Source organism: Pantherophis guttatus, chromosome 2 (assembly GCF_059756535.1).
Source record: "Pantherophis guttatus breed Tessera chromosome 2, ASM5975653v1, whole genome shotgun sequence".
Taxonomy (NCBI): Eukaryota; Metazoa; Chordata; class Lepidosauria; order Squamata; family Colubridae; genus Pantherophis; species Pantherophis guttatus.
The window spans coordinates 2,863,394-2,891,113 of record NC_142064.1 but is presented as its reverse complement, the minus strand read 5'-3'; the positions used below and the strand labels follow the sequence as shown (position 1 = coordinate 2,891,113).

The 27,720-nt window shown below is 44.4% G+C and overlaps 1 protein-coding gene across 2 annotated transcripts in view; it reads left to right on the top strand.

Annotated features, from left to right (window-relative positions):
* FAM219A (family with sequence similarity 219 member A) overlaps nucleotides 1–27,720 on the top strand; it is a 64,498-nt gene that overhangs the window by 23,319 nt on the left and 13,459 nt on the right. For both annotated transcript variants that reach the window (XM_087885486.1, XM_087885488.1), the window contains exons 2-3: nucleotides 10,648–10,747; nucleotides 27,203–27,305. In XM_087885486.1, coding sequence (XP_087741612.1) covers nucleotides 10,648–10,747; nucleotides 27,203–27,305 — 203 coding nt within the window. The remainder of the gene's footprint in view (nucleotides 1–10,647; nucleotides 10,748–27,202; nucleotides 27,306–27,720) is intronic.

Here is a 27,720-nt window from a genome sequence, read left to right as displayed (position 1 = left end):
GAGACGGCTGTAAAAGAACCAGGAAGCGGTATATAAGTCTAAATGCTATTGCTGTTGCTAATAGGACGTTTTGGAGGGCTTTAGCAATAGCACTTAGACATATATATCGCTGTGCCGTTCTATTTAGCCATGTTTTCTATGCCCCACGCGCTCACATTTTCGGTGCTGGACGAACAGGTTGTTAAATTACGTGAAGCCCACTTCTGGTTGGAACTATATTATTTGGAATACAGGAAGCATTTCAAAAGTGTTACTGGGGTTAGACTCAGATGCACCTTCCAACGTACATCACAAACAGAAGAAGCAGAATTATGATGCTATTTAATGTATCTAAAAACTAATTTCTTGTGATTCTTAGCTTTACAAAAAGTATAATATTTTTCTCTTTTCTTTTTTTGTTGGCTGGGAAGGTGTATTAAAAATTCTCTTTTAGGAGAATAACAGAGTTGGAAGGGACCTTGGAGGTCTTATAGTCCAGCCCCTTGCTCAAGCAGGAGACAACTTGTTAGATTCACACTTGTTGTATACCTACTGAGTAGGGAAGAGAGATCTGAATTGCTCAGCAGATAAGAGGAGACACATTTTGGGTTAGCAACAATTTGTTAACTTTCTCATCTGGAGATTGAAAACAATCTTTGTGTTTCTTCTCAAAAGAAGGCAGTCTTCCACTTACAACCGTTTGTTTAGTGACCGTTCAAAGTTGAAATGGCGCTGCAACCATTGGATTTATGACCATTTCTCATACCTACAACCTTTTTGATCGCAAGATCAAAATTCAGACGCTTGGCAACTGGCATGTACTTATGACAGTTGCAGTGTCCAGGGGTCACGTGATCCCCTTTTGCGAGCAAAATCAAGAGGGGAACCCAGATTCACTTAACAACCGTGTCACTAACTTAACACCTGCAGTGATTCGCTTAACAATGTGGCCAGAAAGGTCCTAAAATGTGGCGAAATTCACTCAACAACGGTCTTGCTTAGCAGCAGAAATTTTGAGCTCAATTGTAGTCTTAAATTGAAGGCTACTTGTAGACACCTGACAGTGAGAACAATTAAACCAGTGGAACTGCTTGCCACCAGAAGTTGTGGGTGCTCCATCATTGGAAGTTTTCAAGAGAAGACTGGACAGCCATTTGTTTGAAATGGAATAGGGCTGTGATGGCGAACCTATGGCATGCCTGCCACAGGTGGCACATGGAGCCATATCTGTGGGCACGCGAGCATTGCCCCAGCTCACCTCCAGCGTGCATGCACGCGCCAGCTAGCTGATTTTCAGACCTTCCGGGCCCACTGGAAGTCAGGAAATGAGCTGTTTCCAGCCTCTGGAGGGCCTCCGGACCGCCTTCTGCCACATAACTCCCAGTGACTGGTAAGATCCCACAGAGTTGGTCTCCTCCGGGTCCCGTCAGCTAAACAATGCCGGCTGGCGGGCCCGCAGGGGAGGGCCTTCTCTGTAGCTGCCCCGGCTCTCTGGAACCAGTTACCTCCTGAGGTCCGGACCATCCCCACCCTATTGGCCTTCCGGAAAGCGGTGAAGACCTGGTTCTTCCGGCAGGCCTGGGTCTGTTGATCTCGCTCTTGTGATCTGGCGAGATCCGGCCATGAATGGCGTGAATGAGTTTTTAATGTTTTTGATTTTTCAATGTCTTTTTATAATGATTGTTTAAATGTGTTGTGAGCCGCCCTGAGTCTTTGGAGAGGGACCAAATATACATTTAATTAATTAAATTAAATTGGGGAGGCTGTTTTTGCCCTCCCCAGGCTCCAAGAAAGCCTCTGGAGCCTGGGGGTGGCGAAAAACGGGCCTACCGGGCCCACCAGTAACCTTTTTGCCGTTGCATGACAAAAGCGAGGGGAGTGCGTGGGGGGGGTCACACGTGCATGCGTGGAGGGGCAGGGCAGGGGGCCATTGAACTATGGGTGTGGGCACGCACATGAGTGACCCCCCCCCTCCTGTGCACCCCCCGCTTTTGGCACGTGACAGCAAAAAGGTTTGTTAGGATATGGTTCGAGTCTAACTAGTTGTCCAGGCAATATATGTGTACTGTTACTTTAATCTGTAAATGTATTATGTTACTTTAAAGGTTTTCATTGTAATGCTAAGTCATGCTGTAATTAGGTAATGACTGGTTGTGAGAGTATTTAGGCAAGGTATTGTAACGTATTCAGTTTGATGATGAGATGATGAAGCTGATATGATATGCTACCTTTGAGAGGAGTTGCTATCTGCTAATCATCGTTGGATGGATTTGCTACCATCGTGGTTTGTGAACCAGAGTGAGTTTGTTATTCTAACCAACTAATGCTTGTTTGGTAAGAAGATTCTGTAACTACTGGACTGATTTACTGGCAAAGACTTGGAATTTGTTTAAAGACTATGAGACTGTTTTTCTACTATAAAGTAAGCTTTTGATAAAACCAGTTTGCATAACTCTTATTCATTGCTCTCAGCAACGTTTCCTTGTGTATTTACTCTGCTGGTTGGTAACACAACACCAATATCCTTAACAAGGTTAGCCATCACTGGTATAGGGTCTCCTGCATGAGCAGCCGGTTGGAGCAGAAGATCCGTGTGCCTGATGGTGACTTGAGGTTCTACTAAACATCTGAAAAAAGACAAGTAGTTCTCAAGAAACGCTGGAGGGAAGGAAGGACACCATCAACTCTTCTCTTCGTTTTCCATGCCTTTTGTACGAGATTTGGTGAGGCCTTGACAGGGCAGTCAAGAAACCAGCCAAGAGCCGAAGGCACATAATTCAGTCCCATCTGAGGGCCCAACGGTTGTCCTTGCTAATCCTTGCAACGGCTCCCTTCATTGAGAGGAAACTGGCAGCTTTGCCAGCTGCCGAGGCCGGGAAGCAGATTTTTGCCCCAAAAATACCGCACCGAGGCTGCAAGTCAGAGCCACCGAGAACCATTTCTTTTTTTGTGTGTGAAAGCCAATATCTCAAAAGTGACCCTAAGAGACTTTGAAGGAGGGAAAAAGGCATCACGAGTCATCACTGGATAGAATTCAGGGTCTCCGGGAAGCTTTTACTACAGGAATAATGTAAAAACAGCCATCTATATAAACCAATAAACAGATGATGAATCCAAATCAAGCCCTCGTCATTTCCCGACTTGACTACTGCAATGCTCTCTACATGGGGCTCCCCTTGAAGTGCACCCGGAAACTCCAACTGGTCCAGAATGCGGCCGCGCGAGTAATTATGGGAGCAACATGGCGTTCACATGTAACACCTCTTCTACGCGAGCTGCACTGGCTTCCGGTGGCCTTCCGAGTGCGCTTCAAGGTGTTGGTTCTTACCTTTAAAGTGCTCCATGGCTTAGGACCTGAGTACTTACGAGACCACCTTCTGCAACCGATAACCTCCCACCAACCGATACGCTCTCACAGAGTAGGCCTACTCATAGTACCATCATTAAAACAATGTCGTCTAGTAGTTCCAAGGGAGAGAGCCTTCTCTGTGGGGGCACCTACTCTTTGGAACAAAATACCCCCTGGAATACGAATAATCCCAGATCTTCGCACTTTCCGACGTGCCCTGAAGACCTTTCTGTTTCAACAAGCAGGGCTAGCATAAACATCTCAATTCTATGCCAAGCTCTTAGCAGATACACCAAGTTGACTCAATTTATTATTTACTGTTTATAATATATATATATGTATATGAAATCTTAATCTGTTCACCGCCCTGAGTCCTTCGGGAGAAGGGCAGTATAGAAATTCAATAAATAAATAAATAAATAAATTACGTAGAATGGATATCCGGCACCCAGCCTCCTTAGCCCCAGAGACCACGAGAAGAGCCAGGTTTTCAAGGCCCTCTAGAACGCCATCACCGTGGGGTCCTTGGTGCTCTCTGAGCTTGGTGGTTTTCTTGCAGACGTTTTATGACCCAACTAGGTAACATCTTCAGGGCTAGGAGGAGGACTGTGGGGTCCTTGGTGCCCTCTGAGCTTGCTTGTTTTCTTGCAGGCATTTTATGACCCAACTAGGTAACATCTTCAGGGCTAGGAGGAGGACTGTGGGGTCCTTGGTGCCCTCTGAGCTTGGTGGCTTTCTTGCAGATATTTCATGACCCCACTAGATAACATCTTCAGAGTGAAGAAGAGGAGGAGGAGGAAGACTGTGGGGTCCTTGGTGCCCTCTGAGCTTGGTGGTTTTCTTGCAGATGTTTTATGACCCAACTAGGTACATCTTCAGGGCTAGGAGGAGGACTGTGGGGTCCTTGGTGCCCTCTGAGCTTGGTGGCTTTCTTGCAGATATTTCATGACCCCACTAGATAACATCTTCAGAGTGAGGAAGAGGAGGAGGAGGAAGACTGTGGGGTCCTTGGTGCCCTCTGAGCTTGGTGGCTTTCTTGCAGATGTTTTATGACCCAACTAGGTAACATCTTCAGGGCTAGGAGGAGGACTGTGGGGTCCTTGGTGCCCTCTGAGCTTGGTGGCTTTCTTGCAGATATTTCATGACCCCACTAGATAACATCTTCAGAGTGAGGAAGAGGAGGAGGAGGAAGACTGTGGGGTCCTTGGTGCCCTCTGAGCTTGGTGGTTTTCTTGCAGATGTTTTATGACCCAACTAGGTAACATCTTCAGGGCTAGGAGGAGGACTGTGGGGTCCTTGGTGCCCTCTGAGCTTGGTGGCTTTCTTGCAGATGTTTTATGACCCAACTAGGTAACATCTTCAGGGCTAGGAGGAGGACTGTGGGGTCCTTGGTGCCCTCTGAGCTTGGTGGCTTTCTTGCAGATATTTCATGACCCCACTAGATAACATCTTCAGAGTGAGGAAGAGGAGGAGGAGGAAGACTGTGGGGTCCTTGGTGCCCTCTGAGCTTGGTGGTTTTCTTGCAGATGTTTTATGACCCAACTAGGTAACATCTTCAGGGCTAGGAGGAGAAAAAGGACAGTGGGGTACTGGGTGCTTTCTTGCAGGTGTTACATGACCCAACTAGGTAACATCTTGAGAGTGAGGAGGAGGAGGAGGAGTAAGACAAGGACAACACTGTGGGGTCCTTGGTGCCCTCTGAGCTTGGTGGTTTCACACCTACGACCATTGCAGAATCCTTGTGGTCATGTGATCACAATTCAGATGCTTGGCAACTGACTCATATTTATGACCGTTGCTGGGTGCCAAGGTCACATGATCCCCTTTTGCGAACTCCCAACAAGCAAAGTCAATGGGGGAGCCCGATTCGCTTCACAACCATGTTGCTCACTTAACGAATGTGGCAAGAAAGGCCGTAAAATACTCAAAGTGAAGTGGGCAAAACTCACTTCACAGCTGTCTCACTTAGCAACAAAATGTTTGGGCTGAATTGTGGTCATAAGTATTATCGGTATTCCCTTGGTAAAACCACATTTTAATTACTTGGCTCTTTGTGACTCTTAACCATCAGCATGAAAGCTGCTATACAGGTAATCCTCGAGTTACGACCACAATTAGACCCAAAAGTTCTGTTGTTAAGTGAGACATTTGTTAAGTGAATTTTGCCCCATTTTACGACCTTCCTTCCTACAGTTGTTAAGTGGATCACAACAGTTGATAAGTGAGTCCCCCGGTTGTTAAGTGAATCCGGCTTCCCCATTGACTTTGCTTGTCAGAAGAAAATCACATGACCCCCGGGCCACTGCAACAGTCATAAGTACATGCCAGTGGCCAAGCATGATCATGGGGATGCTGGAAAGGCCGTAACTGTGAAAAACGGTCCTAACTCACATTTTCCAGTCCTGTTGTAACTTCGAACGTTCGCTAAGCGAACTATCGTAAGTCGAGGACTACCTGCATTTTGTGCCAAATCTCAAGCAGTCTTCAAAGGAAGCCCCATGTAAAACGCATGACAGTAGTCTAGCCTAGCGAGAATGAGGATCTTGAGTTCCCGCTGCCAGGGCCTCCTGCGCCAAATAGCTGCCCCCTTCCTAGCAATGAAAGCTGAGCAAAGGACCCCAATTGAGACTTAATAAATATTTAAGAAGAGTTAAGTCAAAACGTTTTAGCCCTGGCCAATCATGACGTGAATGTTCCGAGCATTAGAGAACTCTGCATTTTGCACAGGCTGTTCTCAGTTTGCTAACCTGGACCAGCGAGGTGGTTTTTAAATAATGCAGCTCATTGTGCTTACAGTAAAGCGATTGATTTTTATTTCCAGCTTATGTTTTCCGATTTTTAGAGACGCCAAAAAAGCTAGGGTGCGTACGCCGCTCTCTCCTCGGCAGGAATAGGTTTGGAAAGTTGCTTCAGAAGAATTAAGCCGGCCGTCAGGCTTCGCCACGGGAGCCTCTGGTTTCACAGAATTCGATATACGTCTATTTTTAAAAATCTTGCGATTTCGCTTTCTTTTAGAACGCCAGGAAGTGCTGAATATAATCTACAGGTAGTCCTCAACGTATGACCGCATTTGAGCTAAGTGAGACAGTTGGTAAGTGAGTTTTGGCCCATTGTACGACTTTTCTTGCCACAGAGACCGAGCGGACTCCCTCCCGGCCAGTTCCAGACTAGTTTCAAGGCCATCGTGCCCTGAGAATGACCTCCCATCTGCCTAGCACCTCAGCATTCTCAAAACAACCTTGGAATTGGAATTGGAATTGGAATTGGAATGGAATAGAATAGAATAGAATAGAATAGAATAGAATAGAATAGAATAGAATAGAATAGAATAGAATAGAATAGAAAATACGGAATAGAATAGAATAGAATAGAATAGAAAATACGGAATGGAATAGAATAGAATAGAATTATGGAATGGAATAGAATAGAATAGAATAGAATAGAATAGAATAGAATAGAATAGAATAGAATAGAATAGAATAGAATAGAATTAATGGAATGGAATGATGGAATAGAATAGAATAGAATAGAATAGAATAGAATAGAATAGAATAGAATAGAATAGAATAGAATAGAATAGAATAGAATAGAAAATACGGAATGGAATAGAATAGAATAGAATAGAATAGAATAGAATAGAATAGAATAGAATAGAATAGAATAGAATAGAAAATACGGAATGGAATAGAATAGAATAGAATTATGGAATGGAATGGAATAGAATAGAATAGAATAGAATAGAATAGAATAGAATAGAATAGAATAGAAAATACGGAATGGAATAGAATAGAATAGAATTATGGAATGGAATGGAATAGAATAGAATAGAATAGAATAGAATTAATGGAATGGAATGATGGAATAGAATAGAATAGAATAGAATAGAATAGAATAGAATAGAATAGAAAATACGGAATGGAATAGAATAGAATAGAATTATGGAATGGAATAGAATAGAATAGAATAGAATAGAATAGAATAGAATAGAATAGAATAGAATAGAATAGAATAGAAAATACGGAATGGAATAGAATAGAATAGAATTATGGAATGGAATGGAATGGAATAGAATAGAATAGAATAGAATAGAATAGAATAGAATAGAATAGAATAGAATTAATGGAATGGAATGATGGAATAGAATAGAATAGAATAGAATAGAATAGAATAGAATAGAATAGAATAGAATAGAATAGAATAGAATAGAAATATGGAATGGAAGAATGGAATGGAATAGAATAGAATAGAATAGAATAGAATAGAATAGAATAGAATAGAATAGAATAGAATAGAAATATGGAATGGAATAGAATAGAATAGAATAGAATAGAATAGAATAGAATAGAATAGAAATATGGAATGGAAGAATGGAATAGAATAGAATAGAATAGAATAGAATAGAATAGAATAGAATAGAATAGAATAGAATAATGGAATGGAAGAATGGAATAGAATAGAATAGAATAGAATAGAATAGAATAGAATAGAATTAATGGAATGGAATGATGGAATAGAATAGAATAGAATAGAATAGAATAGAATAGAATAGAATAGAATAGAATAGAATTAATGGAATGGAATGATGGAATAGAATAGAATAGAATAGAAAATACGGAATGGAATAGAATAGAATAGAATTATGGAATGGAATTAGAATAGAATAGAATAGAATAGAATAGAATAGAATAGAATAGAATAGAATAGAATAGAATAGAATAGAATAGAATAGAATAGAATAGAATAATGGAATGGAATGGAATGGAACGGAAACTTTATTGTCACTTTGAATGTACACTGATCAGCATATATTAAAAGGACATTTCATTGCATCCAGCTCTTGTGGCTGCTGGTGGACTGGGGGGTTTGGGTTTGGGGAAACAGAAGAATTGCTTTATGATTTGTGTGGGACTTGCCAGATTCCCCCTTGCTTTTCCGCCATCACTTTCTCTCAGTAAAAGTTCTTTTGACTCAACGGATTCAAGAGTCTTTCTTTCCTGAGGGATTAGCTGGGGCAAATCCTTACACCCACTCCCTTCTGGCACTGATGATGTTACCTAGATTGGTCAGGAAACGTCTGCAAATCCATATCCAAGCTCAGGAAGCACACCAAGGACCCCACAATTACAGGGTTTATTGCTAAACCATCATCTTCCCTAGTTAAATCTAATGTTAGTCCATCGGGATAAACTCTTATTAGTTAATATTGGTAACTGGAAATAAAGTTAAATTAGAGGTAGTCTTTGACTTTTAACCATGGAGTAGCAACTGTTGGAAGTTTACAGCGTCATTGAGAAATTACAAACATTGCAGCATCCTGGATGGGAAGCGAAATGTTTTCAAGGAACACACCCCACCCCACCCCGAAAAAGTCCAGTTGTCTTTTGGAGAAAAAAAACATCTTTGGAACAAACATGACTTGGATGGTTGACAATTTCCATATTTTTCCTAACTCCTCGTTGGGCTGATGGCGAGAAAGTGTCCAGATCCATCAGTTGGCCAGCTGCAACCCTACCTGGAGCAGAAGGACCTATCCATAATAGCTTGTGCGCCTTAACCCCACTTGTCTGGACTACTGTAATGTGCTGTATTTGGGGCTGCCCTTGGAGACTACCCAGAAGTATCAATTGGTCCAGAGCACAGCAGGCCAGATGTTAACCAGTACATACCACCAGGAGCATATTTTCACATGGGTTGCTGCCCCATCAGTTTCCGAGTTCAGATAGTCCTTGACTTACAGCCATTCCTTTAGCGACCGTTTGAAGTTACAACGGGACTGAAAAAAGTGACAGGATCATTTTTCACACTTAACCATCGCAGAATTCCCAGGGTCATGTGATCAAAATGCAGATGCTTGGCAACTGGCATGTACTTATGACGGTTGCAGTGTCCCAAGGTCACGTGATCCCCTTTTGCGACCGTCTGACAAGTAAAGTCAACATGGAAGCCAGATTCGCTTAACAACTGTGTGACTCACTTAACAACTGCAGTGATTTCCTTATCAACTGTAGCAATGGAGAAAACTCACTTAACAACTGTCTTGCTTAGCAACGGAATATGTGGGCCCAGTTCTGGTCATAAGTGGAGAACTACCTGTATATTTGAAAGTGCTTTTTATAAAAAAAACTTGCACAGAGATACTTACAGGATTGTCTTTTCACTTGTATGTCACCCGAATTCCTACTTGAGCAGCGGGTTGGACTAGAAGACCTCCAAGGTCCCTTCCAACTCTGCTGTTCTGTTACTCAAAGGACCACTTGCTTCGTCCTCCACTGCCGTAAAATGAGGCAGGTGGAAACATGGGGACCCTGGTGTTGTTTTTCATTGTTGCATCTGACTCTGGGATAACTTCCCCCACAAATATCGATCCGTTCTCCCGTTGTCGGTTGCATGTAAGAAACGGAGTACTTGAGGTGTGAAGTTTTGCCGCGGAATGTTATTGGCTTTGCAATTTTTTTGATTTTTATCTGTTGATAACTTCCACGGTGGAGGGTTTGTGATGCTGCGTTTCAAATCGCTTTGTAAACTGCCAGGGGTCTTCCCAATTGCAGGGGCCATAAATCTAAATAATCACGAATGAGAGTCAGTTTGGTCTAATCTAGTGCTTAAGGCACCAGGCTAGAAAATGGGAGATTGGGAGTTCTAGTTCAGCTTTAGCCATGAAAGCCAACTGGGTGACTTTGGGCCAATCACCAGGAGAGTGAGAATTCTAGTCCCGCCTGAGGTGTGACAGGCAGCTGGGTCCCACCTTAGGCATGAAAGATGACTGGGTGACATTGGGCCAATCACCAGGAGATTGTGAGTTCTAGTCCCGCCTTAGGTGTGACAGGCAGCTGGATGACATTGGGCCAATCACCAGGAGACTGTGAGTTCTAGTCCTGCCTTAGGCTTGGAAACCAGCTGGTTGACTTTGGGCCAATCACCAGGAAACTGAGTTCTAGTCTCGCCTTTTATAAAAGCCAATCAAGTGACTTTGGGCCAATCATCAGGAGACTGTGAGTTCTAGTCCCGCCTTAGATGTGACAGGCAGCTGGGTGACATTGGGCCAATCACCGGGTCACGGTGAGTTCTAGACCCGCCTTTGGTTTGGAACCCAGCTTGATGACTTTGAGACAGTCATTCTCTGTCACTCCAACCCACCTCACAGGGTTGTTGTGGGGAAAATAGCAGGAAGAAGGCACGTTGGATAAGTTTGTTACCTTGAGTTCTTGGTATAAATAATAAAGTGAGATATAAAGGCATAAACAATTTAATGACATTTTCCAAAATGATGGCAGTCCTGATGGTTTTGTGGGTTTTTTTTCTTTCTGCCCTCCCAACAGGATCCAGCGGCCGCCTCCATCTCGGACAGAGACTGTGATCCCAGAGAGGGCGAGACCGTAGCCATGAATTACAAGCCGTCTCCGCTGCAAGTGAAACTAGGTAAGTCCAGCGGAGAGGTTTGCAATGTCTCCTTTAGCTCTTTGGGCAGATACTCTCCTGTACAAGCAGCCTACGAGCCCCTCAGAATTCAAATTGACCCCACAACCGACCAGTGCTGGCACTGACCCTCTACCCACCCGTAAACCCCTCCCTCCCAACCTGCACTTCGCCTTCCAATGATGCTCACCTGATGTTCTGCCCCAGCTACGGGCAGCATACACAAAGTCTGTACAAACCTTAGTTTTACTAAATTAAATAAGTTTTTTTTCCCCAAACAAAGGCTGCTAATTAATTTTCTTAACAGCTTACAAGAATCCAAAGAATAAATAATCATAAATAATAAATAATTTGCAGAGAATTAAGATCGAGGCACAAAGGAGAGTGAACGAAGTTGTTCCCTGCAAATTGCTTCAGTCGGTGTTCCTCCTTAAATAGGCTAAGGGAGTGGCCAATTAGCCCCAAGCCTTACTCTCGAGGAGACCTCCTCCTGAGGAGCCACTCCTGCCTTTTGGCCGCTCTGCGCGCCCGTGCATCGAGAAATGGCTCCTCCTCTTCTTCCTCTTCACTTATGGAGGTTCTGAAGGCCCTGGCTGAATCCCCGCCTCTGGCACCACATCTTCTCCAGCCTCCTCACTGTCCAACTCGAGTGCCAATTGCACAGGCTGCTGGTGCAGCACCACACCAGCCTCCTCGCTGTCCGAATCAGCCACCAGCCACACAGGCCGCGTACGGGCCACAACACCTGATATGACCTCCCCATCACAAGACCCTCACTTGACACACCCACACCTAACCCATCACAAGACCCTCACCTGATCTGACCCGTCGTAAGACCTTTGTCAGGGTTCCGACCAGGGCTGAAATGCTCCCGGCTCAGACCGGATCGAACGATCCGGTAGCGATTGTGGCAGGTGGTTCGGAGAACCGGTAGTGATGGCGGCGCGAGGCTCCGCCCACTCGCCCGTTACTTCTTGCTTTTAAAAGGTAAAAAAAAAGGCTCTGACGATCGCGCGCCACAGCTGTGATCATCAGAGCCTTTTTTTTACCTTTTAAAAGCATTTTTTAGAACCTATTCGTTGTAAAAAAGTACTTTAAAAAAGTTTTTTAAAAAGTTGGCCACGCCCACCCAGTCACATTATCCCCACCACCACCAAGCCATGCCCACAGAACCCGTAGTAACATATTTTACATTTCACCACTGGTTCCGGCTGATGCCCTAATTAAATCATGAGCCTCGAGCCAAGCTTCAAAAGAAATCCAGTTATTTATTAGGAGCTTCATGTCAGCACTTTCCCAAGTGAAGCCAACTCTGACCCCACTTAATTTACCTTCACTTGACACTACCCACACCTGTCCCATCACAAAAGGCATCACAAGACCCTCACCTGACGTGACCCACACCTGGCCCATCTCAAGACCCATCACAAGACCCTCACCTGACGTGACCTCCCCATCACAAGGCCTCCTGACCACCCAAAGCCCTTACAAACAGAAGAACACCGACACTGGCGTTCCCTAAACTCCGCTGAAGATGTTACCTAGCCAGGTAACGAAATGTTCTGAAACCCACCCACAAGCTCGGAGAACCAACCTCCACCCTCATAGATACATTATCTATCACGCTTCTGGAAGTCCTCGACTTACGACTGTAATGGAGCCTGCCCACTATGGTCGTAAGTCATGAACCCTTCACAGGTCACCTTCGCGACCGACCCAGTTTTACGACCTTTTGTGCCATGGACAATGAACACCACTCTCATTCAGTTGTTTACTATGGGCCATTTTTCTTAAAATTGTAATTAAATGTTTTAAATCATCAAAAATGTCATACAACGTGGTCGCATGAGACCGGTTGCTACGTGCCCAAAATGTGGTCACAGGATGGGGTGGGGGGACCCCCCCAGCTGTTTGATCTTCAGAACCAGGTGTAAGTACTCCTAGGGAGGTTGTTGTAACTTTGAACAGTCACTAAATGACCTGTCATAAGTTGAGGACTAGCTGTGTTTCTTTTCAGGGCCAGCGATGTTATGCCAAATGCAGAAATGGAGAAATAGTCAGTGAGGCAAATTAGAAGCCTGTGATAAGTAAAAAGAAATATAGCTCAACATAACTAAAGGAATCGGTTTGGTCTAGTGGTTAAGGCACCAGGCTAGAAAGCAAGAGGCCGGAAGTTCTAGTCCCACCTTAGCCATGAAAGCCAGCTGGGTGACTTTGGGCCAATCACCCGGAGCTGGTGAGTTCTAGTTTCCCCTTAAGCACGAAAACCAGCTGGTTGACTTTGGCCAATCACCAGGAGATGGTGAATTCTAGTGTTGCCTTATCCATGAAAGTAATCTGGGTGACTTTGGGCCAATCACCCAGAGCTGGTGAGTTCTAGTCCCACCTAGCCATGAAATTCAGCTGGGTGATTTTGGGCCAATCACCGGGAGCAATGAGTTCTAGTTTCCCCTTGGGCATGAAAGCCATCTGGGTGACTTTGGGCCAATCACCCGGAGCTGGTGACTTCTAGTCCCACCTAGCAATGAAAGCCATCTGGGTGATTTTGGGCCAATATCTAGGAGATGGTGAGTTCTAGTACTGCCTTAGCCATGAAAGCTGACTGCGGTACTTTGAGCCAATCATCAGGAGACAGTGAGTTCTAGTCCCACCTTATGCGTAAAAGCCAGTTGGGTAATTTTGGGCCAATATCCAGGAGATGCTGAGTTCTAGTCCCACCTTAACCATGAAAGCTGATTTGGGTACTTTGGGCCAACCACCAAGTGACAGTGAGTTCTAATCCTGCCTTAGGCTTGAAAGCCAGCTGGGTGACTTTCATTCTCTCCGGCCAATCATTCTCTGTCAGCCCAACCCACCTCACAGGGTTGTTGTTATGTAGAAAATAGGAGGAGGAAAGTGAATATGTTCACTGCCTGGAGTTCTTTGTAAAAATAATAAAGGGATGCAAATAAATAAATAAACAAAAATCTGGCTTGCCTAATTACCACTCCCCTCCTATTCTAACTTTGCAAAGTTTCCCTGTTTTCCTTCTTTCTTTTTAATGTTTAGTTTATTGTTTTCATTTCTTCAGGCCTTGTGTTTTTCTTCTTCAAACTTTTTGGAAAGAAACTTCTTTCTGTCTCTTGGAGAATCGCATTCCCTCCGTTCTACCTTGATTTCCTCCTGACCCTTTATTCTTCTTTCCTCTATTTTTTGTTTGTTTTGCTTCGTCTATTTATATATATACATATACATATGCATATGCATATGCATATGCATATGCATATACATATACATATACATATGCATATACATATACATATGCATATATATATTTGTTTGTTTTCTTTTCTTTTCGTAGGCCTTTGTGTATTTCTCTTTAGCCAGGTTCTTCCTACGTAAACCAAGATAAATCTTGGTTTACGTAGGACGAACCTGGCTAAAGAGAAATACATACATACATACATACATACATACATACATACATACATACATACATATATATGTTTTCTGAGATTTTTGCGGGAGTTTGTATGTAGGTCTTTGCTTATTCGGGTTTTCTCCCGCATAAAATTGGAAGTGTCTTGGCCAAGACACTACCAATTTTACACGGGAGAAAACCCGAATAACCAAAGACCTACATATATGCTGTTACACGATATGTTCTTGGTCTATGACCGAACCACGAGTATTTTCTTTCGAATCGGTTACTTGATTTTTGCATTCAAGCCACGTTCCTTCAGAAAGCCATTAATTCTGCTCCTTTTACACACCCGCTTCAAACACTCCACGGCAGTCAACTTAACTTTTTATGGGGTTTTTCCCTGTGGTACCTGGCCTTCGTTTCCATATATCAAAATGGCAGAAGCTCCCACAAACAGCTTTTTGCACTTCCATCCACAAGCATTAATTCCTTGCAATAAATCTCATAACACCCATTACCTCTCTTACCATCCTTTGCGCATCTTCATATTTCTCCATCTGTTTACCAAGGTGCACAAAATCATCCCTTTTGCTCTAATGTTTCGTCACTTATGTAAAACGTGCATCCTTTCCCTTCGTTTACCCTGTCAAACACAGAGCCTCGGTCTTCGATATATTCCTTTTCAGATCCAGGCCTCTCGTTAGCATTACTGCCAAATACAGCTGCCAAAAAAGCCAACACAGTTCTTGGCTGCCTAAACAGAGGGATAGAATCAAGATCACGTGAAGTGTTAATACCACTTTATAAGGCCTTGGTAAGGCCACACTTGGAATACTGCATTCAGTTTTGGTCTCCATGATGTAAAAAGGATGTTGAGACTCTAGAAAGAGTGCAGAGAAGAGCAACAAAGAGGATTAAGGGACTGGAGGCTAAAACATATGAAGAATGGTTGCAGGAACTGGGTTTGTCTAGTTTAATGAAGAGAAGGACTAGGGGTGACGTGATAGCAGTCTTCCAATATCTCAGGGGCTGCCCCAAAGAAGAGGGAGTCAAGCTATTCTCCAAAGCACCTGAGGACAGGACAAGAAGCAACGGATGGAAACTAATCAAGGAGAGAAGCAACTTAGAACTAAGGAGAAATTTCCTGACAGTGAGAACAATTAACCAGCGGAACAGCTTGCCACCAGAAGTAGTGAATGTTCCAACACTGGAAGTTTTTAGGAAGATATTGGATGACCATTTGTCCGAAGTGGTATAGGGTTTCCTAGCTAAGCAGGGGGTTGGACTAGAAGACCTCCAAGGTCCCTTCCAACTCGATTATTCTATTCTATATTCTATATTACGCAATTTGCTTAATGTTTGCTGAAAACCATTCAGGTTCTTTAGCTAACATCTAACATGTTATCAGCTGCATAGCAAAAAAACCATAACAGTAACAGAGTTGGAAGGCACCTTGGAGGTCATCTAGTCCAACCCTCTGCTCACGCAGGAGACCTGTACTAGGGATTCGAACTGCCAAACTCCTGACCTTTCTGGTCGACAAGCTCTGTGTCTTAGCCACTGAGCCACCTCGCCAGGCTGTGTGTCTGTATTGATGTTCCCAAGCAACACTACAAAATCCCGCCCCTTCATGCCTAATTGGGTAGTGAATATTTGCCTCCAGAGGTTGTAGGCGCTGCTCCATCACTGAAGGTTTTCTAAGAAGAGGCTGGACAACCGTTTGTACGGAATGGTTGAGGGCCTCCTGCTGGAGCAGGGGGTTGGACTAGAGGACCTCCGAGGTCCCTTCCAGCTCTTTTATTCTGTTATCTTTGACTAATGGGGAAACAAGAAGCAATATGAGCCTTAGGACAGGATTAGCCTTGGAAAACAAACATCCGTTTAAATGGACGCGCTCCTTTGGAAAAGCCACTTGGGGGTTCCTGCAGTCCTCCCGACCCCTCTGTTTGTAGCCTGTTTTTGGGTTGCTGCCCGGGAACATTTGCAACAAACAGAAGCTTGTAGGAATCCCCCAAGCCAAAACCGATTGGAGCAACCAACGACAGCGCTTGAGATGAGGAAAGAGGTTTGGAGGTTTATCAAAGGAAGGACGTGTTGCAATGGGAAGCTGGCAGGGGATATAATTCTCTGAGAGAGACGGCCCAATTGCGTGTTGCAAGAAGATTAAAATGTCTCGGCCGCTGGCTACGAGCTCGTATGAATAATGGAAAGAAATGCGTGCCTCTGGAAACCCATTGTGAAGTTATGGTAGAACATCTTCCAAGGTCTTCTTAAGCCCAGGGGCAACTATTCTTCCTTGCTAATCCATGTGGGGGCCGAGGATGTTGGCATGAGCAGCTACAACTAGATTACAATGGACCTTGGACGTCCTGGAAAGGACACTCGTGAGAAGTCAGCAGAATTTCATCCACCCCTCCAGTGCCAAGAACAGTGCAAAGGGAGCCAAGGTGGCGCAGTGGTTAGGGTGCAGTACTGCAGCTACTTCAGCTGACTGCTAGTTCAGCAGATCAGCGGATCAAATCTCACCGGCTCAAGGTTGACTCAGCCTTCCATCCTTCCGAGGTGGGTAAAATGAGGACCCAGATTGTTGGGGGGCAAGATGCTATTTAGTATACTGTCAATTGTTGTAAGCCGCCCAGAGTCCTCGGAGAGTGGGCGGCATAGAAATATGAATAATAAAACAATAAATAAATAAACATAAAATAATAGTGTTGGAAGGGACCTTGGAGGTCTTCTAGTCCAACCCCCTGCTCAAACAGAGAACCTTATACCGTTTCAGAGAAATGTCTACGGAGATTCTCCACCATCCAGGTCCTGGTTGTCCCAAAGGTGCTTTTTCAGGAGGCAACTGGACTTTCTGGTTTTTTCATCGAAGGTGTTTCGCTTCTCATCCCAGAAGCTTCTTCAGCTCTGACTGGAGGGTGGGGAAGGGAAGGATTTATGTTCCTTGCAGACATCTGGTCATTTGCGTCCTTTCAGAGGGTCGTTGAGGCCACTTGGAGGTTGATCTGTGTCCTCAGGGTCACCTGAGGGGTGCAAATGGGAGTGGAGACTTCTTGAATTGTTGAAAGGACCGTGTTGTAGCCTGGAGATAGATAATGCTGCATCCCTCCCCCTCTGTCGAGGGAGGGCTCTTCAATTTGGACACCGATGGCCTCTTTGACCTCTCTTCTCAAACCAGTGGTCTTCTCTGTCCAAAATGTGGACTTTGCTGTCTTCAAAAGAGCGACCTTTGTCTTTCAAATGCAGATGGACTACTGAATCAAAGAAATGGTTGCAGGATCCAATCTGAGTCAGTCACGGGGACCAGAGGTTTAGCCTTCTGAATTTTCGGACTCGTGCTACAGCCCATCCTCAGGGAACTTCATTCCTCACACAAATGGTTGTCCAACAGCTTCTTTTTTTTTTTTTTATTGAAAAGTTTTATAAGAAATACAAACATTTTCACCCCCCCACCCCTCCTTCCCCTCCCTCCCCCCCCACCCCCCTCCCTAGACTTCCCAGAACAAGCACAGGGTATAGCATTCACAAATCAAAAACTAAAATAAGCTAACAAATTATTACATTTCATATTCTCCCTAGGTCCTTAACTCCTTATAACTCAAAAAAAAAAAAAACAGATATAAACTACTTAAAATTATTTCATTCATAAGCTATATGAATTTTCTTATTCGGATATTTCTTCTGTATATAATCAATCCATCTTCTCCATTCCGATATATATCTCTCATTTGAATGATCTTTAAGATATGATGAAATTTTTGCCATTTCTGCCAAATGCACAACTTTTAATGTCCATTCCTCAATGGTGGGTGGATCTTCCTTCTTCCAGTACTGTGCCACCAGTAACCTGCAGCCGTTCTTCTTGAAAGCCTCCAGTAAAGGAGCACCCATAATGTCTGGAGCAGGGGTGAAATCCAATTTTTTTTTACTACCGGTTCTGCAGGCGTGGCTTGGTGGGCGTGACAGGGGAAGAATACTGCAAAATCCCCATTCCCTCCCCATTCCTGGGGGAAGGATATTGCAAAATCTCCATTCCCAACCCACTCGGGGGCCAGCCAGAGGTAGTATTGAGCAGTCACTAAAAGAACTGTTGTAAGTCGAGGACTACCTATAGCTGGAAATATATTCTACTCCAACATGATTGGGGGGGAAAGATGGTTAATCCACGTGTAGCAAGGTTAATCCACACAACCTTTTAAATGCAATTGCGTCCCATTTGGAAATAAAGATATTTACTAAAGATGGAACGGCAGGCAGGTCTTCATTTGACTTTGAAAAGTAAGAAAGAACATTGGCTCAGAGAGTTCATGGTCTAGCATGAGTTAAGTAGAATAAAGATATATGGTGGGCGGACTTTTTATTGGAATATAAGAATTGAAGGATACGGCCTGTTCAAAAAGAAGAGAAGGGATGGGGAGGGAGCAGGGAGATTCATATTGTATTTTAACCCCAGCTCAGAAATACGAGCAATGACGGTCTAAAAAAAGAAAAGGAAGAAGAAAGAAAAACAGGATTATTGAGGGTAGCTATTCTTCCCCACCCAACCAGGGAGAGAAAAAAAAATAAGAATAAGGCTTTTCAAAATGAAACTGCAAGGAACTTTTAAAGAGGCGTGAAGTCATAGTGACGGGCAAGTTTTGTTAGGAAAAGTTCTCTTAGAAGAGTAGCTTTATCCAGAAATTCCTGCCCTTCAGTTTGCTCTTCCAGAAGCTGAACCCAAAGGTGCTTTTTCTTTTTTTTTTTATTGCAAAAGTTTTACAATTACATTTTCACCCCTTTCCCCCCCCCCTCAACCCACCCCAGCCTTCCCATCCTCCCTAACCCTCCCTAACCCTCCCCTCCCCCCGGACTTCCACACAGTATACTCATATCAAGTAAAAAAATAAACCCCGCTTTGTATAAAACTTATATAAAACTTGAACCCCTCCCTCCCCCTTATAATTTTCTTTTTTATCTTCATTACATTAACATATTTCTATCTTAATATATCATTTTCAAATGAAAGCTATTTGATACTTCCTAGTTTAGTATTTGTTCTGCACATAATTTTCCATTCCCATTCATAAGTCTCTTGTAAGCAGTCTTTTAGATATGCTGAAATCTTCGCCATCTCTGCAAAACTGGCCATCTTCATAATCCATTCCTCGATAGTGGGCAAAGCTTCATTTTTCCAGTATTTACCTATCAATAATCTTGCTGCTGTTATCATATACAATATCAACTTTGTTTCACCCAATGTAAAACCCTTAACTATACCCAGTAAAAACAGTTGTGGAGAAAATTGAATTTTTTTCTTTAAAACATTCTGCATAACCCACCAAATTTTTATCCAAAAAGCCTTAACTTTCCTACAAGTCCACCAAACATGATAATATGTAGCATCTAAACAGTCACATCTCCAACATTTTGGCTGAACATTAGGGTACATACACGACAATTTTTGGGGGTCTAAGTGCCATCTATAAAACATTTTGTAAAAATTTTCCCTCAGATTTTGCGACTGTGTAAATTTTACATTCTGAACCCAATTTTTTTCCCATGTTTCCAACATCACTGGTTCTTCAAAATTTTGTGCCCACTTAATCATACAATCTTTAACCAGTTCAGTTTCTGAATCCCTTTCTAACAAAACATTATAAAGCCTTTTAATATGCAAAGGTGCTTTTTCCAAAAGGCAACTGGACTTTGTTAGTTTTTTTCTTTTTCCTTTGAAACTTTCACTTCTCCTCCAAAGGAGCTTCTTCGATTCTGAAAGCGAATCATCATCACTGGAAGAACGAAAACAGACAAAAAAGTCTAGTTGCCTTTTGGAAAAAAAAACAATCCTTGGGGACAACCATGACCTGGATGATTGAGAATCTCCATAGATGTTCAGAAGTTAGGAGCCTTGGTGGTGCAGCAGACTAAGTGCTGTTAAGTGCTAGCACTTAGCTGACAGCTGCCTGCAATTACTGCGAGTTCAAATCTCACCAGGCTCAAGGTTGACTCAGCCTTCCATCCTTTCGAGGTAGGTAAAACGAGGACCCGGATTGTGGGGGCAATAAGCTGACTTTGTATAAAAAAAGAACACTGCTTGGGGGGGGCGAAAGCCCTACTAAGCAGGAATATACAAAAGTATGAAGGCTATTGCTTAACGCATTGTAAGCCGCCCTGAGTCTCCGGAGAAGGACGGCATATAAATTGAACCAATAAATAAATAAATAAATAAGTAAGTAAGTTGAACAAAAGCACAGAAGGATGGGCTCCATAGTCACTGGAGAACAATGCCTTAAGTAGCAGGAAGGTCAGAGCAGAGTGACTATGTTGTTGTAGGAGAGGACCAGGCTGAGCCCGAGGGAGGGGTCAAATGCATCATAGGTCATGAGTCCCTGCGTGCCCACAAGAGATCTAAATCTTGCATGCCTTTCTTCTCTCCCACTCATTTCCCTTGACTGAGGAAGAGACAAAGATATAATTAGTATAAAAGCATCCTTCCTCAAAGCATGTAGTGATGGAGCCCCCACAACTTCTTGAAGACAAGCTGTTCTCAAGTTTGGGAATTTTCTCCTGAATTCAAAGTTGCTCCTCTCTAACCAAGGGGAGAAGCAACCTGGAATTCAAGAGAAAATTCCTAACAATTAACCAGGGGAACAGTTTCCATCCATTGTTTCTTGTCCTGCCATCTGGAGCTTTGGAAAATAAGTTGACATTAACAAATATTGGAAGACTGCTATCATGTTTCCAAAGCACCTGAAGGCCAGACAAGGAATAATGGATGGAAACTGAACCAGGAGAGATTCAACCTGGAAATAAGGAGGAATTTTCTGACAGTGACAACAATCAACTCTTGGAACAGAAGTTGCCTTTGGAAGTTGTGGGAGCTTCATCCCTGGAGACTTTCAAGAAGAGACTGGACTGCCATCTGTCAGAAATGGTGTAGGGTCTCCTGCTTGGGTGGGGGTTGGACTAGATGACCTCCAAGGTCCCTTCCAACTCTGTTAATCTGTAAACTGTAAACCCCTGGTCCTTCTCTTCAATAGATGAGACATACCCAATTCCTGCAACCGTTCACCGTAAGTTTTAGCTTCGTAGATTTTTGCTTGGATGCTGCATGTGCCTTAGCTGAGCTGAGCTGAGACCATGAATAATTAACATGGCAACTACGCTCTGAAAATCTATAATTAAGCCACAGTATGTGGCCAAAGGCTAAACCAAGGAAGGGAAGGACGAGGCTGATTTTCGTGCATTTCCATGAAGGCAGCACCGAGGGGACAGAAGCAAGTCAACCGAGAAGGCACAGCACCGCAGAGATACCTGCTGACAGATCGGTGGAAGGAGGGGGTTCAAACCACCGCGGCACACACTGGCACACAAGCCTCTTTAGATGTAGCTCCATGCATTTGCCCCCTACCCCTGCTTGCCCTCCCCAGTCTGAGAAAGTGTCGAAGGGTTCTACCTGTGTTTCCCTGAAAATAAGACCCTGTCTTATATTTTTTGTGCAACCAAAAAAGGCACCAGGTCTTATTTTCGAGGATGTGTGTGTGTTATCCACTGACTCACCTCATTGCGCGTGTTGCCCCCAGCCTCCTTTTTACTGTCAGAGGCCTTCAGGCCAGCAGACCGAAATAGATAAGGCCGAAATATATCTATCTTAGTCTCCCAATGGGCAGCAAAGGGTCTGCTGGCTGCCAGAAGGAAAAAAAAAAAAAGCCCAGAAACTAGTGAATTGTGATTTCACTGAACTAGGGCTGCATAATATCTTGGTTTATATAGGTAGAACCTGGCTAAAGAGAAATAAACATACATACATAGATACATACATACATACATAGATACATACATACATACATGTAGGTCTTTGGTTATTCGGGTTTTCTCCCGCGTAAAATTGGAGGCTTCTTGGCAACGTTTCGACAAAGTCTCATTCGTCATCTTCAGGCTGGTGTTCTCGGCTTCGTGCTTCTAGGAGCAATGTGTGTGATCGCAGCTGTTTCTTCCTTTTAACTGCCAGTGGGGCTGTGCTCTGATTGGAATGGGGGGTTGCCTGTGCTCTGATTGGATGGGGGTGTGTTCTGTTTAGGTGGGGGCTTGGTTGTGCTCGGGTTAGTCTGAGTTGCAGGGGGATTTGAGCTGGTGAGCTGTGTTGCTGTTGTTTGGCTTCGCATTCGTGGTCATGCCACATCTTCATGGTGGGTGTCAGTTTGCTTCATGTATGGATTGGAGGGGTTTAAAGTTGCTAATGATGCAGCTGTGGTCTGGCTTCTGGTTTGTGGTCGTGCCTCATTGGTGTGGGTTTGGGTTTGCTTTTTGCATGGATGTGTGGTGGTGACATCCTGTATATACAGGATATATATATATATAACCCGCACCGATAACCCACAACTCAGCTTGGATCATCAGAGGCTTTTGAAAGCAACGTTTTTACAACCTCTTCGCCGAAGAAGTTGTAGAAAAAATGGTTTTAAAAGTTTTTTTTTTAAATTGGCCACGCCCACCCAGTCACAATACCCCCACCACCAAGCCACTCCCACAGAACCGGTAGTAACAAATTTTAGATTTCACCACTGGTCTAGAGATTCTCCGTCATCCAGGTCATGGTTGCCCCAAAGTTTCAGTTGGTTGTCTCAAAGAAAGTCCAGTTGCCTCCTGATAAAGCACTTTTGGGACAACCATAGCCTGGAAGACGGAGAATTTCTACAGACTTTTTAGCCATGCACTTTGGGATGAAGAGCCTTCAAATGGTGTGGGAGTAGGAACGGGTTTCCAGAGAAAAAAATTGCAGACTACAGGAACCATTTGCACCACTCAGGTGACCCTGAGAACATGGAGAAACCTCCAAGTGGCCTCAACGACCCTCTCAAAGGATGCAAATGACTGGCTGGCTGCAAGGAACATAAATCCTTCTGTTCTCCATCATCCAGTCAGAGCTGAAGAAGCTTCTCGGATGAGAAGCGAAATGTCTTCAAAGACAAAAAACCAAGAAAGTCCAGTTGCCTCCTGAAAAAGCACTTTTCAGGCTTCTCCGTTGCTTCTCAGAAGGTCACAAAAGATGATCACATGACCCCAGGACATTGCAACCGTCACATACTGCATATGAGTGAGTTGTTGAGTGTCTGGATTGTGATCCTGTGACCACAAGGATGCTGCCGTGCTCGTACACATGAAAAACGATCGTATGTTGTAACTTCAAACAGTCACTAAAAAAGCTGCTGTAAGTTGAGGACTGTTTGTATGGCCTGACTTGAAGAAGCCTTAGGAATATCATGTTCCCATCTCTGGGGGGGTTTTCTAGCCCTCAATGAGTGGCTGAGATGAACAGAAGATGGTGATCTAGCTTGTTCAGTATTAAAACCATGAGTCATGCAGCTGTTACATATCTGTTCTGCCCCAGCTGCGGATCCCAAAGAACACAGCACACACAAAGTTTGTACAAAACTTAATTTACTAAAATAACCCAGTCTTTTTCAAAACAAAGGCTCTTCAGAATCTTTCTTAACAGCCTACAAGAAACCAAAGATAAAGTAATCACAATCTTACGAAGGTTGGCAGAAAGCCCAGAAGCAATTTGCAGAGAATCCAGACGCGAAGGAGAGTGAACTAAAGTTGTTCCCTACAAATTGCTTCAGTCAGCGTTCCTCCTTAAATAGGCTAAGGGAGTGGCCAATGAGCCCCAAGCTTTACTCTCGAGGAGACCTTCTCCTGAGGAGCCACTCCTGCCTTTTGGCAGCTCTGCGCGCCCGTGCATCGAGAAGAGGCTCCTCCTCTTCGTCCTCTTCACTTATGGGAGTTTCTGGAGGTTCTGAAGGCCCTGGCTGAATCCCTGCCTCTGGCACCACATCTTCTCCAACCTCCTCATTGTCTGACTCGAGTGCCAGCTGCACAGTCTGCTGGCGCAACACCACACCAGCCTCCTCGCTGTCAGAGTCAGCTACAATCCACACAGGCCGCTGATGGGCCACAACAATATCCTAGTGACCGGATTTCCCCCAAAATAAAACCTAACCAGAAAATAAGACCTAATGTATTTTTGGAGCAAAAATTAATATAAGACCCGGTCTTCTTTTCAGGGACATGCAGTACCTATATATACCATGTTTCCCCGAAAATAAGACCCTGTCTTATATTTTTTTGAATCCTGAAATAAGCGCTTGGCCTTATTGCCATGCGCTCAAAAGCCCAATTGGGCTTATTTTGGGGGAAACAGGGTATCAATCACTGTCCATTTTGAATACGTATGTCAAGTTTCGAGGTCTTCTCAAATAAATTGCATTTCAAACAAAGTATTTGAAGAAAAACTCCTATTTATTAAGCACGACATTCTAAAACCCGACTCCATCGAAGCCAACACTGACTTCCAGACCCAAAACCCTCCCTTTCTGTTCCCCACTCCCCTGCACTCATTGGCCATCTTCCAAGTCATTCTACCCCTAATCTACCGCTCCAGCTCAAAGGAATTTCCCCCCTCCCATCCCATCACCTAGGGGATATTATCTCCAGGGAAAATAAGTAGGTGAAAAGTCAAACGTCCCTTTCCAGACGCCTCCGCTTCTCCTTGTTATGTCAGCACTAGAGTAAATGCAGCTTGAAGTGCTGACAACGTAGCAGAAAGACGAAACTTGGAGAGTTCATAAGGTTGATGCTGTATGGAACAAAAAACCAGTTTTTAAGTTTTTAACGGTTCTTCAAAGGCAGGAAGTCCAAAGGCTCCTGTCTTCATTTGGCTCCATTCAATAAGCGAAGTGGGGAAGATGAACGGAGCCTGGTAATTTCCCTTCCTGTCAATCCATTGATCTGCTTCTTCCGAGGGCCTTTCATTTCTTCTCCAGGAATGCAGTGAGATCAATCAGCCCTTCAGAAAGTGATTTTACTGCTGCTGTTTCTTTTCTTTTCTTTTTTTTCCTTCCTTCCTTCCTGATGGGCTGGAAGAGGACATTATTCCCATCGAAGAGCCGCAACTCCAGGTTCTTAAAATTTTACAGAAATTAGGTCTATTACTGCAAGCCAGCTAATTAATTTTTAGTCCCCTTCTGTTTGCTTTCTTTTCTTTATCTTTCGAAAAGATTAGACAGTCTAAACCTGGGCGGCCAACAACCATCAATCCTGTAATCTGTTATGTAATGCAAAAAGCTCAACCTTCCTGTACAGATGGACCTTGACTCATTTAGTGACCATTTGAAGTTACGATGGTATTGAAAAAAGTAACTTAAGGGCTCGCGGATGATTCATTACCCAATCTAGGTAACATCATCAGGGCTAGGTAACGTAGGACATTTTTATCACACTTAACGACCGTTGCAGCATCCTCGTGGTCACGTGATCAAAATTCAGACGCCGACTCATACTTATGACGGTCGCAGTGTTCCAACATCCTGCAATCCCCCTTCTGTGACCTTCTGACAAGCAAAGTCAATGGGGAAGGTGGATTCACTTAACTGTGTTACTAACTTTAACAGTTGCAGTAATTTACTTAGCGACTGTGGCAAAAATGGTCGTAAAAGGGGGCAAAATTCACCTAACAAATGTCTCGATAGGAACAAAATTTTTGGTTCGGTTGTGGTCGTAACTCAAGGACTAGCTGCAATAGGAAAGTTAGATGTGTACACAGTAATGTCATGATGCAACCTCTGTTTGCTCCACACACTCACACAACCTGGAATACCCTTTCAGCTGTGTAGTTGGAGACCTTCTGGGACAAAAGCCCATCCTAGTTTATGTCACAAATACCATGTTTCCCCTAAAATAAGAGCGGGTCTTATTTTCTTTTGGGTGCCAAAATAAGCCCTAGGGCTTATTTTCAGGGGGTGCCTTGTTTTTCTTCCCCTGTATGGGGTTTTTGTGGTCCGCCAGCAGCTTGCGGAGCTGGCAGTGGAGTCGGGTAGCGATGAGGCTGAGGAAGAACAGGGGCCAGTCCTGGAGGCTGGGGAAGGCCCGGATGAGGGCTCTGCGTCGGAGGCAGAGATGGGGCCAGGGCCATCGGGGAGTGATGTGCGGTCTTCGAAGCCTCCAGAGGCTGACAGCAGAGAGGCAGAGGAACAGGAGGACCCTGTTCCTATGCACGTATGAGAAGAGCTGCCAGAAGGCAGGAGCAGCTAAAGCAGAGAGGATGACTCGGGAGTAGGGCCAAGAGATGATTGGGCCCTCCCATAAGGCTTAAAAGACCAGCAATGGCTCTTGGCCTCTTTGCCGGAAAACAACCGTTGAGAGATTTGCTTCGTGTTTGGATGTATTTCTTTCTCGTCAGCGTCTTCTGTTCCTGAACTGTTGCCAAGAAAAGCCTTTGGCCATTTGCCTAATTATCTCAAGGTCAGAGATAAACTGAAGACTGGTGTTTTGAGGACTTTGCTTTCATTTAATTTGGAATATGCTGAGAATGAGTTAATTCTCAGCTCTTTTAATAAAATCTGTTTGTTTTTTGGAACTGTTTTGCATTTAATATTAATTACGTGGGCCTGGGTCACAACAGGGGGACCCACTTCTTCTGTTTGCTTGCGGCGGGACAGGAGGCCATACAGTGTGCCAGTGCTGCCACCGCGAGGCCGGAGGGTTGAACAGCACACTACTCGGCCTCCAGCTTCGTTGCGACCACGAGCAAGCAGAATAAGTGACCGGCAGCCACGTGGGCTCCTGCTGCACGTGGTTGATAGTGCTGCCGCCGCAAGGCAGGTGCCAGGTTGCAGCGGCTCTAAGGTAACCTGGTACTGGGTGCGTGGGGCAGCTCCACGCCCCCGCTTCACCTTGTGGCTATGGCACCACGAGCAACCAGATGGAATTGGCAGGCGGCCAGCTGCACAGGCTCTTGAGTAGGGCTTATTTTGGGGGTAAGGCACACATGTAAAAACCCACGCTAGGTCTTATTTTCGGGGAAACGGTAATTATTGTTATTCTATTCTTATTAGTTTGTTATTACTGGTTATATATTGGTTATAACTCCAAAGACTTGATGTTGTTCTCTTCCAAATAATTGTGTTTGCATTCCCAGGGCAAACTCCGGCTCCTATTGCCCTGCAGTTGGCTTCCAAAGGAGAGGCTGCCTTCCTAAATTCTCTTTCTCCATGTCTGTCTTTGTCCTGCAGAGAAACAGCGAGAGCTGGCTCGGAAGGGGTCCCTGAAAAATGGCACCATGGGGAGCCCGGTTAACCAACAACCCAAGAAGACCAACGTCATGGCTCGGACAAGGTAGGTGCTCCTGCCTCATGAGATGCTTGGCGTGTCTATAAGAAAAGGTCCCCAACCTGTGGGCCACGGCCCACTACCAGTGTGTGGCCTATTTGCAACCGGGCCATGTGACTGGCTGGCTGGTGCGTGTGTGTGCATGTACAGCCCCACTTGTGCGAGCATTGTGGGGGCTCAGGGCCCCACTCGTGTGAGCACTCACTCTTTCCGCTCGGAAAGATTGGAGAACTCTAATCCAGGGGTCCCCCACCTGTGGTCCACGGCCAACTCCTGGGCTGCGGTCTAATCGTCACTGGGCCACATGAGGAGTCGGCTGGTATGCGCATCGTTGTGAGAGCTTGTGGTCCCTCTCGTGCGAGCTTCGTCATGGGTGCTTGCATCCCCGCTCATGTGAGCGTCACACAAATGTCGTGGCCGC